The following is a 19,583-nucleotide window of genomic DNA, read 5'->3' as shown; positions in this document are numbered from 1 at the left end:
TCTGCTATTATTGGAGGAAACTGATTTGGATTTATATTCCAACACAGTGGAAACCAAATTCTGGATTAGTGCAGTCACTCAATTTCTTAAACATCCTTCCTTCAAACCAACAATTGGGATACCTACAAACTGGAAATAATGCGTATTTTCCACTTCAGGACATGGTATTTATGTGAGGATTCTAATTCATATTAGTGATAACATGCTCAGAATCAGTACATGATACTTCCTCCGAAGAATCAATGAAGGTTACAAAAGTGTCTTCATGTGTAGAGGACATAATATAGAGTGGTGTGTCTAGAAAATATATGCCATGTTTGAACTACATGATAAAAGCTTGGAAAGATTTCTAATTTGCCACACTTGGGTTTATGCATAGCTGAGAGTGCAATATGAGACCATCTGAGCCACACAACTGCATTCAGACATTACAAAAAACTGACATGAAGCCAAGATGTGCAAGACCCCAGTGACTTTCACACAGGTTATCCGCCCGAAGTTCACTGCTTTGGGAAAGCTATTTTTTCCAGTTTCTGCACGGAACTGTGCACCTCTATGGACTCCTCCAGGTTATCTCCAATCTTTCTCAAATCTGGTTAGACCCAAAATTAATCTGCAGACACAGCAGCAACTGGGATAACCACAAAATCCCATCCCTGTGTGGAAAACACCCATCACATATGTATGTGGCTGCATTTACACAACCATAATAGGTCCCTACACACTCCAGCTTAATATTGGTGTTTTGTTATGTCTAAATGCAGTATAGAAGTCTTGACTTAATGTTAATCCTGAACATCTAAGGAAAGGAGTCCATGCAATGGACTCCGATCTTCCGGGGGGAAAAGTCAAATCTATGTAGGGTTGCCAGCTCCAGGTTGGGATATTCCTGGAGATTTGGAGGTGCAAGGTTTGGGGAATAGAGTAATCTATCAAGACGTAATGCCATACGGTCCCCACTCCAAAGCAGCCATTTTCTCTCGGCGAACTGATCTTTGTAAATGGAGATTGGTTATAATTCTGGGAGATCTCCAGGCCCCACCTAGAGCCTGGCATCACTAGCAACGACAGTTGCCAGTTTTTCTTTTGGTTCTGCCAGCTCCCATGCCCTTAAGAGCGATCATGTACAAAGAAATTAAGCAGCTGAAGCGTTCCCGGCCACTTTTTGTTCAGGCCAAAGAGACGCCTCTGTGTTCGGCTGCTAGTAAACGCGCATGAGGAAGTGCATAACAAGAAGGCGGGATGACAACCTCCCGACAGCTACAATCGTGGCTATTTGGTGCAACATTTCCTTTCGATGGATTTCCTCATACAAATGGAGAAGGGATAAGCGAGGAGGGCAGCCACTCAGACACCTCGCCTCTCTGTCCTCTGTCTTGCGATTGGCTACTTCCTTCTCCTTGCGCGGGTACCACCAACTCTCCCACCGCCTACGATCAACTGTTGGCCGTGATTGGCTGCGGAGAGAATAAAAGAAGGCGGAGAGCACGCGTGTGCGTCTGCGCGCTCATCCTTTCCCGCGCTCTCGTGCTGCAGCCCCCTCCTTTCAGCGAGCCTGTGGAGGCGTGGAGCGGAGGGAGAGGAATGGGGAAATGGACTCGACTTAAGCGCCCGACCGAGCTTGCTTGGCTCCTCCCCCTTCCAGTCTCGCGCGGCCACCATTTTCGGCTGGCCTGTGACAGCCTCGGGTGGCGCGAGCCGGCCTTAGCTCCTCCGAGGGTATATAAGGGTCTCGCGAGGCGGCGGCGCGCCCTCTCCCTTCGCCAGGGGCCATGTCAGTCTCGCCCGTGAAGAGGCAGAAGATGGAGTCGGCTCTGGAGCAACTGAAGCAGCACACCACGGTGGTGGCCGACACCGGGGACTTTCATGGTGAGACCCGCTGCCTGGCACTTCGTCAGTTGCTCGCTTCTTCTTTCAAAGAGACCGCGGGGAAGGCGAACTGGTGGACTCTCCCTCGGTCTCTCTCAGGAGCTGGGCGCCCCCCATCGGGGGTCTGCTCTCGCTCGCTTTAGTTTGTTTCACGTTCCTACTTCTCCTTCCCCCAAACCGGCAGGTGCGAAAGAGGAAGTGCTGCATTCCCGCTTAATCATAGCAGTTTTTACTCGGAAGTAAGCCCAACTATGTTCATAGGCGCTTACTTCCAATTAAAAGCAGACATTAAAGACGTGACCAAATTTTATTTCCTGGAGTCGAACTCTCATCTTCAGATGCAATGAATGGATCTTCACTAGTGGGTCTGAAATGCTTCTCACTAATGCGTCTGATGAAGTGGGCTCCAGTCCAGTATATGCTAGAATGAAATGTTGTGGGTTTTTAAGGTGCCGAAGAGCTCCTCTTTATTTTTGCTGTCTCCTGCTGCTGAATTATTGCCACATCGTGTGTGCCCGGCACTGCAGACTCCAGAGTCAAACGTTCCTTCGGTGCCGCTAGTACTGAGGTGAAGGGAGCAGGCATAAGGCGAGTCGGGAGGGTGGAATATGGTGATGGACAAAGGAGAGGTTGCGGTTAAGAGGATTAGAACAGCCAGGCTTTATTGGTCCAGCCACTTCACCTAAGTGCTACTAATATGGAAAAAGGAAGTGATTATGCCAATAAAGGTTACTGGAACTGGAAAGAGGAAGTGGCAGGTCTCTCCACTCCGCCATAGGTTGGAAGATCCAGGACAAGATCAAGGCTTGACCTCATTAACTTGAATTTAGTTCCTGAATTTCTATTGTCTGGTTTTGCGCTTGGCGAAATTTAGTAGAAGTGTGGTTGTTAACCCCCCTTTCTAATCCCACCCTTATAATTGGTTCAAGAGAACATTATGGTCTGGATGAAGTCAGTGATGCCATCACTGGAGTGCATGCCTGTTACAGTTAAACCAAAGAAGTGTTCCTGCTGATTGCTACAAGATTCATATGTAGTTAGATCTTCTTAAGCAACATTTCATGGGATAGGGTTATAAATTAAAAGGTTATTCTGTACTTCCCACCTCACATCTCAGCTGAATTTCTTGAATTGAAGGACATCCAGGTCTCCTCCTCTTCTTAGGATGAGGTGCATTTAGAATTCTGTTGCATCACAGAGCAATGTTTTGGCCAGCTGGCTAGCTTCTTTCTGAACTGCCATGTTTTCTTAACTTGTGCTTACTGCATGAAAAGGCTGTTTGAAAAAGATTCAAATTGTAATATTACATTTTTTTGCAAAGCAACTACATTGTGTACTCAGGTCAAAAGAAGACATGTGAAGGGGGAAGGGAAAATTCCATTTTGTTTTTGCAAACTCCACATCACTGAAATGCTTGTCAGGACAAATTTATGCCAGCTGAATGCAAGGCTGCTTAAAATGGTAGCCATAATGATGAATTATCTGTGACATGGAAAGCCATCACACTTCTGCCAAACTCTTTGGGTTGTGGGTTCTAATCGCCTTGCTCTCCTTAACTACTTCACAGTGCATAAAGATTTGAGTTTTTGCTTGACATCATCAGGATTTGCTTTAATAGATCATCTCTAAGCACAGTATGGACTATTGTTGTTTGTGAACAGCTGCCTTAAGGTATGCTGGGAAAGTGTGCTTATTTATGTGGTAAATTTATGTCTTGCAACTCATAACTTATATGGATTTGCTTGCATAAGCCTTTGACAGTCAAACTCAGCAACATGCATTAGGCTAGGCTAACCAATAATAAATGGAAAACAGCCATTTTTCTTACAAGATTTTTCTCTAGTTGTCCTTGATGGGAGGGCTTTAGTCCTGGCAAAAACAGGTCTATTTTTCCTGCTGGTACCTCTTTCCACGGTACTGATACCTCTTTTGGCTGATGGTCTTGGAATGCCAAGGCATTGAACATCATGAGTACCTGCACCTCTTTTTTTTTTTTTTAGAAAAGAAAGCACTGGGCAAAAGTATTGGGTTAATAATCTGTAATCAATACTTCTTTGTGGTGTTCTTATTTTAGAAAACCTTGTGTTGAGATGATCACAGACTGTTGTTTTCAAATGCAAGCCTGTTCCAAAGTATAAGTGCTACACCTAACTTTCATCTAAATAGCAGCATGGCTTGTAAACTTTGCCGCCTCTTCGCTTGATTGGTTTGGTAGAAGACCCTAGTTATGATAAACTGTGACAGAAATGTTTCACATAATGTTTTTAGCCTTTAAATTTCAGTCCAAAATACCAGCTTCACTGTATACTATGATGAAGGCGGTTATTGCTTAGATTCTATAATTCAGGTCAGCCTGAAGCTTACTGCCCAGCAATCTGTATGAAGCCAGTCCCAGTTGACTTCTTGATTGTTCTATTATTATCATTATCATTATTATTAACATTTCTAACTTGCCCTTCCCACAAGCGGGCTCAGGGTGAGGTACAGCAGTTATAAAAATATAATACAAATATTAAAACAATTCATAAAACAACAGTTCATCATCAAATCAACAACAGATAATAACTGTCCCAAGACAGGGTCAATTCCAGATTCCTGCCCATCAACATACAGGGGGAGGGAAGCGGACAGATAATGTACTGCAACCCATACATGGGTCAGCAAACGAATGGGCACTACATAGCCCCGTGCTAATGACATCTCTGCCTGTAAACAGTAATTACTATTTTAGAAATACTTTGTGTTGATAATGAAATTTAAATAAAGTTAATTAGAATGTTTGTTCCTGTAATTAAAGGAGGGACTACGTGTACTCAACTTCTGGATGCATACATGAGCAGCAATTGGTACTACATGCAAAGTTCAGTAACCTGTTATATTTCAAAATAGTAAAGAGTACAATGGCACCTTTAAGACTAACCAGCTTTGTTGTTGCAGAAGCTTTCAAGAACTACAGCTCTCTTAGTCAGATGCATGTGACGAAGAGAGCTGTAGTTCTTGAAAGCTGCAACAACAAAGCTGGTTAGTAGAGATGGCCACAAAATGGGGGGAAAACGAACATTGAGTTTCGTGGTTCGTCACATTCCACGAACCACAACCCATTGTCCCATTTCGTGAAACAATTCATTAGGTTCGTGATTCATTAGATCCCAGGGCTCTGCAATGGCCCCCTTCATACCCAGAGATGCCAAACTCGCAGGGATATTTCAGTAGGCTCTCCTCCAGCCACCTTCCAATTTTGTTGAAAATTGCAATACGTTGACCAGGAGACTGCCTCTCTTCTGTCTCCCCTGGGTGCCACGGGCTCGGGGTGGGTGGGGGGCCCTCTGTCAAGCTAGGCCCCAGAGCCAGGCAATGCCCTGAGGGTGGAGAAAAAAAGGCAACCTCACCCAACAATCTTCCCAGCAAGGTCAAGAGCAGAAAATAAGAAAGAGGCTTTTCTGTCTCTTTTGAAGCAGCAGCAAATCCAGCCCAAAAGCTCCCAAATCCACTCTCACTCACTCCAAATCCCAGCAACATCTCCTTCTTCTCCCTCTGTCTACTGGAACTGAAAGCAAAAGGCACAGAGCGGTGCCTTATATAAGAAACACACACGTAGAGCAGAACAGGAGCTCTCTGGTTGGCAGAAAGACCTGCCTAACAGGGTTTGGAGGGGTGAGATTGGTGTTCCCATGGCTACAGAAGGCCCATCTCCCCCCTGCTCGTTGCTCTCATAGAACAGAATGGGAGCTCTCAGGTTGGCAGGGAGAGCTGCCTATCAAGGTTATGTGGGCAAAGATTGGGGTTTCCATGGCAACAAACGGTCTGTAGACATTCCGGGCCTATGTTGTCTAGGGAATCAATGGATTGGTGCCAGCCTGTCTGGCATTACAAAACATTCACAAGTTGAATGAATTGGCCCCAAAAGTCATGGATTTCGTGAAAAATGCGGCCCCACAAAACACATTTTCGCGATACACAAATCGGCTCAATTCGTCATGAAATTTGATTCATGTTTCAATTCATGCCCATGTGTATTGGTTAGTGTTATGACATTTACTTTCCTTAGGGTAGATTTTTCTTTTAATCTATCCCTTAACCCTCTGGGTAGTCTGCTGCCACCAGGAATATTTTATTCCAAGATATTTTATTTAAATTTTCCCTTTGGTAACGTTCCCAAAGCGTCAGGCTCCTTCGTGGTTCTATGTGGCCCTGAGGATAGGAATGGGATATAGCAATGACAGCTACACTGCGATATAAAAAACAAAATAAACTTTTATTTAGTTAAGAAGCGTATTGGTTTCATAAAAGTAGTTCTCGGTTCTTAAAGTTACTTCATTTACTCTCGTTCACACAGATCTCTTCCAAGGCTTCACACACAGTTAGCCTCTTTCTATAACTCAATATTTGTCTCACAGAAATGCTTTAAACTCCTCAGGCAGCACACAGCTAGCCTGCTCAGGCAGCACACAGCTGGCCTCCCTTTCCCTGATTGAGTGTCCTTTCACAAACATGCTCAGTTTAGGTTCCACACAGGTTATATTTCTCTCATAAACACTTCAGCATATTCAGGCAGCACACAGCTAGCCTGCTTTCTTCTGACTGAAACTTTTCTCTCTCTCTTGTCAGTCTCAAACTGCATTCACTCTGCCCCCACTCTCAGTCATCAACCAATCATATCACTCACTCATTCCTCTCTTTCACCCCCACTCTGCACCTATCTCATCAAGCATTTAAAGATACATGCACCCATTTCTTGAAATCATTACAGTTAGTCTTAAAGGTGCTGACCTCTTTACTAACATGGCTAACTCCTCTGTTATATTCCAGCTTTCGTGTATGTGTTGAAAGTGTTATGCCTAGTGAAATGATGGACATTAGAGGAGGATACTGGACTCTGATTGCCTGTTACCACCAGAAATACAATCAATTTTGCAACATAAGCAAATAATGCAATTAAACAGAATTTATCAGCTTTTGTCCTAGAATTTGGGTTACTGAATTACAAAATTTTTGCTTTACATTGTGGAATAGCATTTAATTATGGCTGTGCACACATATGATAAAAGTGAAATTTAGCATGAAGAACAAGCAGTGTTTTGTAAATAGTCTTATGAAAGATACTGAAATCTTTCTGTTGCTTAACAAGTGATTGCATCCTGCTGATGAGCAGTGAGTTAGCAAATTGGGACAGGTCAGAGTTCTTTGCATGGTATGATTATGACATGTAGGACATGATAGATTATTTTATTATTAATTGTTGGATTATCAAGACAAAATCATCTTGTAAGCTGAAGCACCTTGGAAATGGAAAAAATATCCCTTGTGATGAAGATCTAGAATTCCTGAAACTCAACTAGAGCTGAGTCTTTAGTAAATATTTACAGTATAAGATAACCTTGCAGTTAGCCTCATCTAATATCTAACTTCCAGGATGGACGAAGCAATATCTGGCCCATGCCTGGTGAGGCCAACTTATTTATCAGAAACCAATGATATGCTTTGAGAGTTGTTGCTGCCTTGTATATTTACCTAGTTATTATGGCATAATATAAGTCAACATTTTTACATGCTGGCAGACATACTTCATTTCTGTGATGCAACTTGTGCTACTTAGAAAAATTTGTATGTCCTCAAGTTAGTTTGGAGATGATTGGCACTCAGTACAGGCCTTTTTATTTTATACCCCCTTGCGGTATCAACATATGAGGCACATCTTTCTAGTTTGTAACTTGTTTTTCAAAAAAAAATTCAGATTTGTTGGCATTCTCTAGAACAGATTTCAATCATATTTTGCTCTAGGCAGTAGATGTACTTGCAAAATGTTTCCAGAGTATATTTGTTGCAGAATGTGTGTATTGTCTGTAGCGCAGGGGTCATCCACAGAGAAGCCATCCACCCCAGGAGGTAGAACAAAGACTTACTTATTTACATTTATACCCCTCCTTTCTCCCCAGTGGGACCCAAAGTAACTTACATTGTTCCATCTTATCCTCACAACAACCCTGTGAAGTAGGTTGGGCTGTCACTGGCCCAAGGTCAGCTAGCAAGCTCCCATGAAAGAGTGGGAATTTAAACCTGAGTCTTCCAGATTGGAGTCCAACACTATCCTCTACAAAACACTGAATTGGGGGAGCTGCTGGATGCTGTTCAGTCTTGTGAATGGCTTCTGTTGTTTCGTAATGGAATATGAGGGAGGAGCAAACATTATGGATGTTATATGGCTAGAATGATTCTATATAGGAGGTGATGTTAAGTTTCAGACCAACCATTACTTAACATCATGCTATTGAAATCTGAATGGCTGAGCTCTTCGGTAAGACGCTAATAGCAATTGTGCACCCACAATGACATATGCAGTACCCATAAGCATTATATTGTAAAAATAAATTTTACAGTGGTGCCTTTTCTCAGGTGGAAAAGTTTAGACAGCTGTGGGACCAAATCTCTTTTTATTGATCTTGAAGCTAGCCCCTCCATCCTGAAAGGTGAACATAAATTTAGGATACATAGGATTCCACCCCCCCAAGTCTAAACATTGTTTTTAACACTGTCACTGTTTAAACTTTATGCAGACTAAAAGTTCATTGATCTCTAAATTTCTCAGGGCATAGATTGCCGACTTCTGTATTGAGATAAATATATATCAAATTATTAATGTGATCTCCAGTCATTTGTGCCTTACATAGACTGGAACTTTTGTTGTAGAACACAAGAACTTCAGTCATGAAAACTCTTGTTATTGAAATTTACATGATTCTGCGGTTTATCTATAAAGACATACAAAAGAAAAAACTGAACTTGCATATTCAGGAAATCTGTAGGTAGTTTCTTCATATGCCACTTCTAGATGCGGTTGGGCAGAAGGTAAGCTGCAATACATTAGAGGACCACTGACCAGTTTCTGGAGTGCTGCCTAGTGCCTACTAGATCCTGGTGTTCTTGCAAAACTTTACTAGCTTATCATCTTCTTTAGCACCTGCCACTGCCACATGCTGTACCAGGTAACATGTCAACTAGGAGAAAGAATATCTGGCTGGACAGAGCTGTGAGTGTGGTTCCTACCGTACATTCCATTTTAAAGGAGTAGAAAGCAGAAAAAAACTCATGTCAAAGAAAGTCCTATAATGACTTTAAAAAGATAGGTCTTCAGTGTCCCTTTAGCCAAAACATGAAACTTCCATATTCAGGAGCAGTATAACTAGAAGATACTGGAAACTGTCTAGTTCTCTAGAAATCTTGTGTAACTATTTATAAGAAGGTTACAAAGAGGCATGAATAAGGTGTGGAATTCTATTTACTCAACTTGCTATGAGTAACCACTTTTGTTCCTTAATCTAAAAGAGTGGGCTATATTTTTAGATTATAAATTGATTAAAGGATCTTCTTTCCCTCCGTTGTAGTACATAATATGCATTTTACTACATTCCTAGTAATGGAATATGTAAAATACTTCCCCCTCCACAATTCCTTTGAGATTTCGAACTTAAGTTCTTATCACCAGCAAGTTCAGCCTCCTTTTTCTCCCAACTGTCAGTATTGTATCTCACTTTCTACTTCTCCCAGATATGCCTGTTCTGGATCCAGGTCTGCCCAGCATAATATTGAAATAAAGCTTCTGTAGGTACTGTTCCAGTACTAAACTACAGGAATCTTTGCTTTGTTCGGTCAATGGCTGTCTTTTGCAAGATGAAAACAAATTTTTGGATTTATCTGGGAGATACAGTAATAAAGAGGAAATGGCATATAGGACTGAGGTGGGGAAATGGTGAAGTATATAGCACTTCCTCATTCTTTATGAACAAGGAAGTTCCTAAGTAGTTTGCATAGCTGGACGCATTCTTTTTGGTCTTGTGTTTTGTGTGTATTTCCTTTTGTGTGTTCTGACACCCTTAACCCATCAACTTGGGCATCCCTGAGTTCTAGTATTTTGGGAGAAGGAGAATAAGTTCTTTTTTTCTACTCTTTCTACCCTATACGTAATGTATAAACATTTTATAAATTTTATATCCCCTCTTAGTTATCTATTTTCTAAAATGAATACTCCCAGACTCTTCAGCCTTTCCTCATGGGAAAGATACCCAAGTTGAAATCTCCACTTTGCCATAGAAGTTTTCTGGATGACCTTGGGCAAGTCATATACTCTCAACCTAACCTCCCTCACAGGGTTGGTTGAGGGGGAGGGGCGGGAATGGAGGACAGAAGAACGATGTAAGCTGCTTTGGGTTCCCATTGGGGAGAAAGTCAGGGTATAAATGAAGTAAATTCTAGATTCCAAATTCTTCCATACAAACAAAATTCCCTGCACAAAGAAAACTGTTTGAGAGGAGGCTTGTCACCTAGCCAGTTCCAGGATAACTCAGTTTCTGAGTCTGCATTTTTTTGTATAACAACAACATTCGATTTATATACTGTCCTTCAGGATGACTTAACACCCACTCAGAGCAGTTTACAAAGTATGCCATTATTATCTCCACAACAGAACGCCCTGTGATGTGGGTGGGGCTGAGAGAGCTCCTAGAAGCTGTGACTGACCCAAGGTCACCCAGCTGGCTTCAAGTGGAGGAGTGAGGAATCAAACCCGGTATGAAGAAGGAATCCAGCAGAGCCAGGGCTCTGCTTCTTCCTAGTTAGTATAATTATCATTCATTCTGCACAGAGAATGGACCATTGGCTTCCCAGCTTGACAGTTGTGAATTTTTCTATGCAATGCATGCTTCAACAAGTATACTGAAATATACAGATTACACTACAGGAATGACCCATTAACTGTGTTTTCCATTCTGTTGCATCTCTTTAAAAAACCTTTTTTGTTATTGGCTGCTTTTATTTCCGTAGCCATTGAGGAATACCAGCCTTTGGATGCTACTACCAATCCTTCCCTGATATTGGCTGCTTCCCAGATGCCATCTTACCAGCAGTTAGTGGAAGATGCTATTGCACATGGAAAGGAACTTGGTGGGTAAGTAAGTGCTGATAATATATAAGCTTACAGTTGTGAATTTTTGTTTGTTACTGGCCTTTGTTTCCATTTATCCTTGCATGTTTTAGTTTAGTGTCATGGTTCCAGCTTTCAAAAACTTACCTTTAAGTGAAGGAGTTTGGCTATGAAGATGAAGACCAAGATCAGTCCATAGTATAAAGTACAGAAGCTAGCTGTTGCAAGCTTTTCTTACATAAGTACCACCAAATTGTTGGCTTCCTTATTTAAGGTTTTTCTGGGCTTTTATAATTTTCTCTCATAATTCCAGGTCAGAAGATGATCAAGTTACAAATGCTTGTGACAAGCTTTTTGTATTATTTGGTGCTGAAATATTGAAGAGGGTACCTGGCCGTGTGTCCACAGAGGTAGATGCAAGGTATGTCTTTTAAGAAATCATTTGTCAATTGAAGTTAATCTAGATAAAGACAGTATAGAATTGAGAGTGATGGAACATGCACACTAACTTTCCATAAGTACATACGCTGCCAACAGATTCCTAATTAGTTACTATATGTACATAACAGAAGGTATATATGATCTTTATGCTTGAAAGTGTATGGGCATTGGGGGAAATGGGCATATCTGCTTTGATAAAATGTAGTGAAGTAGGGGTGTGCACAAAAAAAAATCTGAGAAATCCTGATCTGGGTTTTAGGAGTGCCAAAAAAACAGACATTCCTAAAATACAGGAAAGATTCTCTGGTCTGATTAAAACAGAGATTCCAACATTTGCCCATTATTCCCTATGGGGAAAACTATCTGGGAGCTATCCAGAGGGCTGGGGATGGTATTTTTCAAGCAAAATCTACCAAATCTTTGGGGAACCTACTCCTGACTGTCCTCTAAAGACCATTCAGGTTTCAAAAAGATTGAACTCTGGGATCCAGTTCTATGGACCCCTGAAGAAGGTGCCCCTGCCACTCTCCATTACTCCCTATGGGGGAAACATTTCTAAGCAGGTTCTCAGGCAGAAACACACAGAAGCAAGGCTGCCATGGCCCAAGGCACACTCCAAAATGAATCAAGGGGACCAACATCAAACCAGAGAACCATACCATAATAGAGAATTCCACTCAAACCAAGCTGAAGCAAGAGACACTGTTGCAACTTAGCCCAACTGAATGAGTGTCAGTCACAGAACCCAGGCAGACAGGGAGAACTCCTGCACAGATTGGCCACTACTTCCTCCCCCTCACCTCTTGGGAAAAAAGCCAGAGAAACTCAGGAAGGAGCTAGCCATAGGCTGAAGCCACTTTCCTCGGATTTATCCAGAAGTCTGGATTTGGGTTCCTGGATTGGATCCCAGATTCTCTAATTTGATTCAGGAAAGCTGGATAGAGCAGATTCCAGAAAACACAAACCTGCTAAGTCACAGTGATGCCATATTATCAATGCTTGTCACAATGACTAGCATTCTGCTGCAGATTAGCATAATCTCATCTCCTGTTTTGAGGGGTGGATAACAGTAACATAAGTAATATATACTAAAGATAAAATGACAAATGCTTGTAACCTTTTTAAAAAACCCTTTATTCCAAAGGTTGTCATTTGACAAGGAAGGCATGGTTAAGAAGGCTAGGCACTTCATAGACCTTTATAAGGAAGCAGGAGTTAATAAAGACCGTATACTCATCAAACTGTCTTCAACATGGGAGGGGATCCAGGCTGGCAAGTAAGTTTGTATCTTGTTCATTGATGTAAAATAGTTCTTCAATATCACACACCTCTGCTACCTATCTTGATTGGTGGTGAAAAGTGCCTGCAAGTCATAACTAACTTATGGCGACCCCTACTGGTGTTTTTAAGGCAAGAGTAGAACTGCACGAGACACGGAGGTGCGTGTCCTGCAAGGTTTTCTGGGAAGTGTAGTTTAAAAAAACCCCAGTCGCTCGATGAGATTCTTAGCCAGGCAGAATCACAACTGGAGGGTCTCTTTCATTCTCTCTTTCAAAAATCCTACAAGAGGGGGACGACAGTAATGTAACAGGAGGCAGTAAAAAAGCTGAGGTTTTTTACATGAGAGAGAATCCCAGTCCCTTCCATTATTTTTCTCCCAGCAGAGAATCGCACTGCTGATTTTTTCTCTCACACACGGCTTTCCCCCCGCTGCTTCCTGTTACATCCCACCCCCCCACCCCCACCGTCTCCAAGCTCCTGAAGGAAAACCAAGCCGAGTGGATTTTTGAAAAAGAGAATCTCTCCAGTCAAGCTACTGTTCTTTGTAAGAAAATCCACTTGGCTCGGCTTTTCTTCAGGAGCTTGGAGACGGCACCGAGGTGTGGGGATGTAACAGGAGGCAGCAGGAAAGCACAAGAGAAAATCAGCTCAGTGGTGTGATTCCCTGCTGGGAGAATAACAATGGGAGGGACTGGCATTCTCCCTCTTGTGCCTCAGCTTTTTTCCTGTCTCTTGTTATGTTTCCCCACCCCCACCCCCCATCCAAAGTTCCTGGAGGATTTTTGAGAGAGAATCCTCAGTTGTGATTCTGTCCAGCTGAGAATCGCATTGAGTGGCTGGGTTTTTTTTAAGACTACCCCTCCCAGGTAAGCTCGTGAGACCTGATGTGAAGACCATGTGTCTGGCGTCTCATGTAGTTTGGCCCTATCAGAGGTGGTTTGCTATAGCCTGCCTCTGCAACCTTGGTCTTCACTGGAGGTCTCCCATCCAATTACTAACCAAGGCCTACCCTGCTTACCTTCTGAGATCTGACAAGATTGGGCTTGTCTGGGCTATCCAGGTCAAGGTACCCGTCTTCATTAGGGCCCTTGTAATACTTTCTGATGTAGTTGGTAACATTTTCAGAGTTTAAGTGAGGCAAATGGTGGATAAAACTTCCTAATTATTAGTTTTTAAAATGTAGTAATGTAATTTAGAAGATGATTTTATATTAAAAAAATCTATAGCTGTTTCATCAGTACAAGTGCTGTTGGTAGGGAAAGTAATTCTGCTCTGATAACTTACTTTATAGGGTTCTTGAAGAGCAATATGGGATCCATTGCAACATGACATTACTGTTTTCCTTTGCTCAGGCTGTTGCCTGTGCAGAGGCAGGCGTTACACTCATTTCCCCATTTGTTGGGCGTATCTTGGATTGGCACGTTGCAAATACAGACAAAAAAGCCTACGAGCCAACAGAGGATCCAGGTAATTGTTTTAGTTGATATGGCTAATGCAGCAAAGGAAGAGAATCTGACTCTTTAGTGAGTAAGTTTTTAGAAAAGCAGTGTTTCAAGCATTTATTCTAAATGAAATAATGTTGCATTCCTTGTTTTTAAAGGAGTGAAAAGTGTCACTAAAATCTACAATTACTACAAAAAGTTTGGCTACAAAACTATTGTGATGGGAGCTTCATTTCGAAACACTGGGGAAATTAAAGCACTGACTGGCTGTGACTATCTCACCATTTCACCCAAGCTTCTGGGAGAGCTCAGTAAAGATACTAGTAAGCTAACTCCAAGGCTCAGTGTCAAGGAAGGTAAGCTTTCTTTTCTGGTATGCATCAACTTGATATTGGAGATAATATACTTAAATACTGTATACTGAGTGAATATTTTGGGGGGGAAATTGTTTTATAAAAAGTTAACACAACATTTTGAACCCAACTTTGCAATATAACATAGAAACAAAGATAAATTCAATAGTTCAAGCAGACAAGTATATACACATATAGGAATAACCGTGGAAAGAACATTGCTGAGGTAACCGACGACCAGATTTTGAGAGGAGCCATCTCTTGAGATGGGCTTTCTGAAACTGAAGGGATCAGCTGGATATGGTTTGCCTGGTTTTATATCTTAGCTAAGCATATAGTCCAAAACCGGTAACCAGCCTTCATAGAAGCTTGATTGAGGGCATACCGAATCTACTTGTTTGAGTGGGTAAATGATGTCATCCGTAAAAGTAGTCTCAGATTTTATTATGCAACATATTGAAGAAGGGGGGGGGGGTTGAAGTTTTTCCATAGGATGGCAAGAGTAGCCTTAGCTGTGGCTAATAATGAGGCTATTAAATCCCTTGGCCCTCCTAGCAGATTCTGGTCTGACCAAAGATTGAGTAAAATTAGTTCAGGTTTTAGTTTGATACTTTTAAGTACAGTTAATTCTGAGTGAATATTTTGGAAAAGAACTCAGAGCTGATGTGAGATGAAAAATCTGTGTAACTATCTAGAAAGAAAAAATTGCTTCAATATAACATTTTTAATTCATGATAGATTGCTCTCATTTTGCTTTTGTTGAAGCATGTGTTTTGTACAATTGCTAAGAGGATAAACTGTAAGCTGCCACCATATAAAAGACTGAATCTCTGCATCTGTTTAGTAACATATCTCCCATTGTACAGATTAGTTGGCAGACATGTCCACTCATCTTTGATCAGAGAATACCCAAATGAGTGTATAGTTGAGAATATTTGCTTTTGCATTATTCATCATTCCTCCTGTGAGTTAAATATGTTTTGAATGCCAAATACCTGGCTGCTTCATGTAAATACTTGCTGTGTATCATCTGTTGGCACTTACTTTGGGACAGTCACTTTCTCTCAGCCTCATCTACTTCACAAGATGGTGGTTGTGAGGATAAAATGGGGGCAAGGTTAGAATGATGCTGTTAGCTGCTTGGGGAGAAAGCAGGGGACAATCTTTGCTTGTTGTATTTGTGAAGATTCTGTCATTTGGTGTATCTCTCATTGCAGCCCAGGCATCTAGTTTGGAGAAGATCCATCTAGATGAGAAGACATTCCGTTGGCTTCATAATGAAGACCAAATGGCTGTGGAGAAATTGTCTGATGGGATCAGAAAGTTTGCTGCTGATGCAGTTAAACTGGAACAGATGATAAAGGTAACTTTAAGAGGTTTTACCAGGGTACAGGGCTATTTCCCAGGTTTCTTAGAATGGCATCTGTTGGCATTAAGGAGTAGAGCCCCTTCTTAACAGCCAGAAGATCCTAGGTTCAATCCCAACATCTCTTGTCAAAAGGATCAGATAGTGGGCGATATGAAAAACTTCTTATTGAGACCCTGGAGGAACTGCCGCCTGTCAGAGGTGACAATACTGGCCTTGATATAGTAATGTGACTCAGTATGAGACAGCTTCATATATTGCTGCTGTCTTCGTTTGTGGAGCTGCTTTCCTTGGCTGCTAATGTAAACATGATAGGCTTATCCACAAGTTCTGTTGGATGTTACCATTTTTGTATGTTACTAACAGTAAATGAACAGTCCAACAGTATACCCTTTCATGAGATACGGTTCCACAATTGCCTTTCTGCTGAAGGTGAGATTTAAAATATTTATCACAGATACTTGGATATCATAGTAGAATTACTGACCTATATAAAACACTTGAGTTTAAAAGTCTAGAAGAAACTATAAATGCTTGGGCTATTTAGGTTTTTCCTCGTAGACCTTAAAAGCTATGAGCAACTAAACCTGCTATATGCTTACTCATTCAAAATGGAAATGTCACCTCCCCCTTACTGTTTCTTCAAGTATTTTAGGAATTGCTGTATTGAATATTTGTACTGTATTAGACTGACGGCCAAGCTACAAGTGGCGAATGACACTAGTTGGATACTTGTCAGCTTCCCTCAAGTTTTGATGGGAAATGTCTTGAAGCTTGGCTCTCCGACTGCTATCCAATGGACTTTTCAACTGTCACTTGTCCAACATTCCGCCAAGCTGCCTACATTTCCCATCAAAACTTGAGGGAAGCTGACAAGTGTCCAACCTGTGTCATTTGTCACTTGTAGTTTGTCCCTGTGACACATTGGTTTTTAGATGCATGATTAGTTTGGCTACTTAAGTTATTTTTTTTCCTCTTAGGAGCGAATGTTCAGCGCTGCAAATGGAAAGTAGACAAACCAAAGTTCTTGGGTGCAGAACGGATGTACAACTGTCTACACATCATATATGAATAAATTTTCTGTATTCCAGGCTTTTATGTAGATTTGTAAACAAAGTTTTCAATGTTTGACACTTTTATATATCAAAAATCCACTCCTGGAGGGTGACAGAAATTTGTTTTCCACTAAAGATTATAAATTTATAAATTTTCAAATAACTTCACCACCACCAATTGATTTGGAAGGCTCCCTCCCCCCTTACAAATGATATCAGTAATTTTTAAAACTTGGTCATAGATCTAGAGGAGTTAGCTGTGTTAATCTGTAGCAGTAAAATAGAAGAGTCCAGTAGCACCTTTAAGACTAACCAACTTTACTGTAGCATAAGCTTTTGAGAATCACAGTTCTCTTCGTCAGATGCATGTGACGAAGAGAACTGTGATTCTCGAAAGCTTATGCTACAGTAAAGTTGGTTAGTCTTAAAGGTGCTACTGGACTCTTTTCTGTTTAAAAACTTGATATGTCAGTGTTTCCACTATTTGTATTTCAGAAGTATAATGGGAACTGCATTTTCATTCCCAGGAAATGCAGCTTCTGTTGTAGCGTCTGAAAGGGGGAACTGTGTTGGAAGTAAGAAATGAGATTGTTTGAGGACTTCATACTGTAGTAAGCAGGTACTAAAGGGAAAACCTTTTTTCTATGGAGGAAGACTATGGATTGTTAACATGGATGTAGCAGATGGACTTGAATCAGTGGTTTAGTTCAGAAATCACACCAAACCATGCTTAAAGAAGCTAAACTGCCTTAGTATGACATCTGAACTCATGTTCACAATTGGCAATCATGTGCATTTACCAGCCCTGGTTTATGTTGACTATGGCTCTGTGATATTTAACACACCGTTGCGTTACATCTATTGCTCTACCTCCAGACGTCTCTAAATCTTACAAATGAAGTGTTGGGCAGGTGAAAAATCAAAAGAGCAAATAGTCAACCATACAAGTACTCTCTCTTGAATGATGACAAAAAACCAAACAGAAGTTTTGAATGTATTTTAATAGTCTTTCTTCTTGTGACAGTGATATTTCATGTTGCTTTAAAATAAAAAAATTACAACTATCTCCCCCACATCTAGTTTGGAAAGCACTAATCTCCTGGTGGCAGGGTCAGATTGGCCGTTTAACTTACAGAAAAATTTCCTGCTTGGCCACTGCTTTTATAGGGTCACTGTGGGCTAGGAGCAAGCAGAGCCAAGCCCCAGCAACTCTGCCCAAGCCTCAGGTGCTAATTGAGCCATACAGGTCTCATCAGCCATGGCAGTTTGTGTCAACTCACCTGCTGTCTCCTCTGCTTCCAGTTTAGGGATTGATGCAACACACGAGCCTGCTGTCAGCCCCACTGAGCTGAGTGGCCCTGCAGTGCTAGCTTATAATACCACGGGGGCCACTCGGCTTGGCTTGCTCTAGGGCAGTTTTCACTTCCCAGTCTGTTCCTGCTCAATGGCTTGGTGGTGTGGACGGACTGATACTGCCTCTGCTGAAGTAACACCTATTACAATAGGATTGCCAGCATGGTTCTCCAAGGGATTGACAGCTTCTTGAGACACATGGGGGAGGCCTGTTCCTGGGCTGGAATAGCTTGTCTCTGTGATCAATTGTTGGAGGGAGGGGCAGTGCCCAGACTGCAAGCCTTCCAGAAAAAAACAGGTGGTAATGTCATTGGTTGCAACTTTGGACTGTCCTCCATTGCTTTTTTGCATCTAGTAATGTCTTTGTTGGTGTAAAATTTTCCAGTTCAAATGCTGAAATTTTGTACTTTAACATATCATGATGTTAATACCTAAGGAGTTAGTATCTTTCAAATCACATTGTATTTAAGTGTTGTCAGTGAGGGATTTTCTGAAACTTTTTATAAAAAGGCTTATTGAAGAAACTAGGAAATTAGTGCACCAGATGTTTGCACATGCAGAACAAAAACATTAGAAAACTAGCTCTCTTTTCCCACTTTTGACTGAAGCTCATTTTTTAAAATGATGTACAAAAATGGAGCGGAGGAGGTAAATATGGGCAGTGCCTCTGTAATCTGCCCTACCATACACATTCCTTCAGCCCTTATTTCACAGTGAGGATCATTCCTGGAGCAAGTGTCTACCGTTTGAATTATGGCTGGATTTGGAAAATGAGGAACAAACTTTTAGATTTGCTGGTTTTGGACTTTGAAAAAAGTAACTAACTTTGTGATCCAACTCTTGCTCAAAAAACAATTTACTGCTTATTGTAAAGTTTTTAGCAAATGTATAAAATTTCTACTTTACTGATTACAGACCTGCTAAGTATCTGCTAAACTATACGTAATGTAAATTTAACATATTTGTCTCTTCATAAACTGTTTCTGATTTTAGAGGCAAAAAAGGCTCCCATGTCCAACTGCCCAATTTATAATCTATACTGATGGTTTTGCAAGTATTTTTTCTACGTCATAAGTATCAGGAGCTTGAGGCATCTTTGAGGCTGATTGTATAAATACATTGTACCACACCTTCAGTAGAAGAAACAGAAAACTAAGAGGTAAGAAGCCAGAAGACATTAGAAGAATGCATTGTTAGAGATATACAATGCAGTAAACAAAAGTCAGCAAGTATACCCGCCGTTAGGGACCAGTGGGCAAAGAGGAGTGACACTATCAAACACAGAGCATCATGTTATTGTAGTGGCTATATTAATAAAAGAAAATTGGCAGATAAAATACTAAAAGCTGGCATGTTTCAGTATGTCTAAATATTTCTGTGAAGAACCAGATATATTGCTGCAGTAGGGCCAAGAGCCACCCAGAATGAGCTGCTAAGTATGGGCAGCTGAACAGGTTCCACAGAAAAGGGCTCCCTGAACTTCTTCAGAACTTATTGGAGCAAAAT

At 41.3% G+C, this 19,583-nt stretch overlaps 1 protein-coding gene across 1 annotated transcript; it reads left to right on the top strand.

The window, feature by feature from the left end:
- The first annotated feature begins 1,584 nt into the window (after positions 1-1,584).
- On the top strand, positions 1,585-16,759 carry TALDO1 (transaldolase 1). The gene is made up of 8 exons (XM_054971444.1): positions 1,585-1,869; positions 10,687-10,810; positions 11,100-11,207; positions 12,372-12,503; positions 13,800-13,975; positions 14,109-14,306; positions 15,521-15,666; positions 16,650-16,759. The coding sequence occupies exons 1-8, from the start codon at positions 1,773-1,775 to the stop codon at positions 16,680-16,682; spliced, it is 1,014 nt and encodes a 337-aa protein (XP_054827419.1). The 5' UTR covers positions 1,585-1,772; the 3' UTR covers positions 16,683-16,759.
- The last annotated feature ends 2,824 nt before the right edge of the window (positions 16,760-19,583 follow it).

The sequence above is a fragment of the Eublepharis macularius genome, chromosome 2, assembly GCF_028583425.1.
Source record: "Eublepharis macularius isolate TG4126 chromosome 2, MPM_Emac_v1.0, whole genome shotgun sequence".
Lineage (NCBI taxonomy): Eukaryota > Metazoa > Chordata > Lepidosauria > Squamata > Eublepharidae > Eublepharis > Eublepharis macularius.
This window is presented reverse-complemented; position numbering and strand designations above follow the sequence as displayed.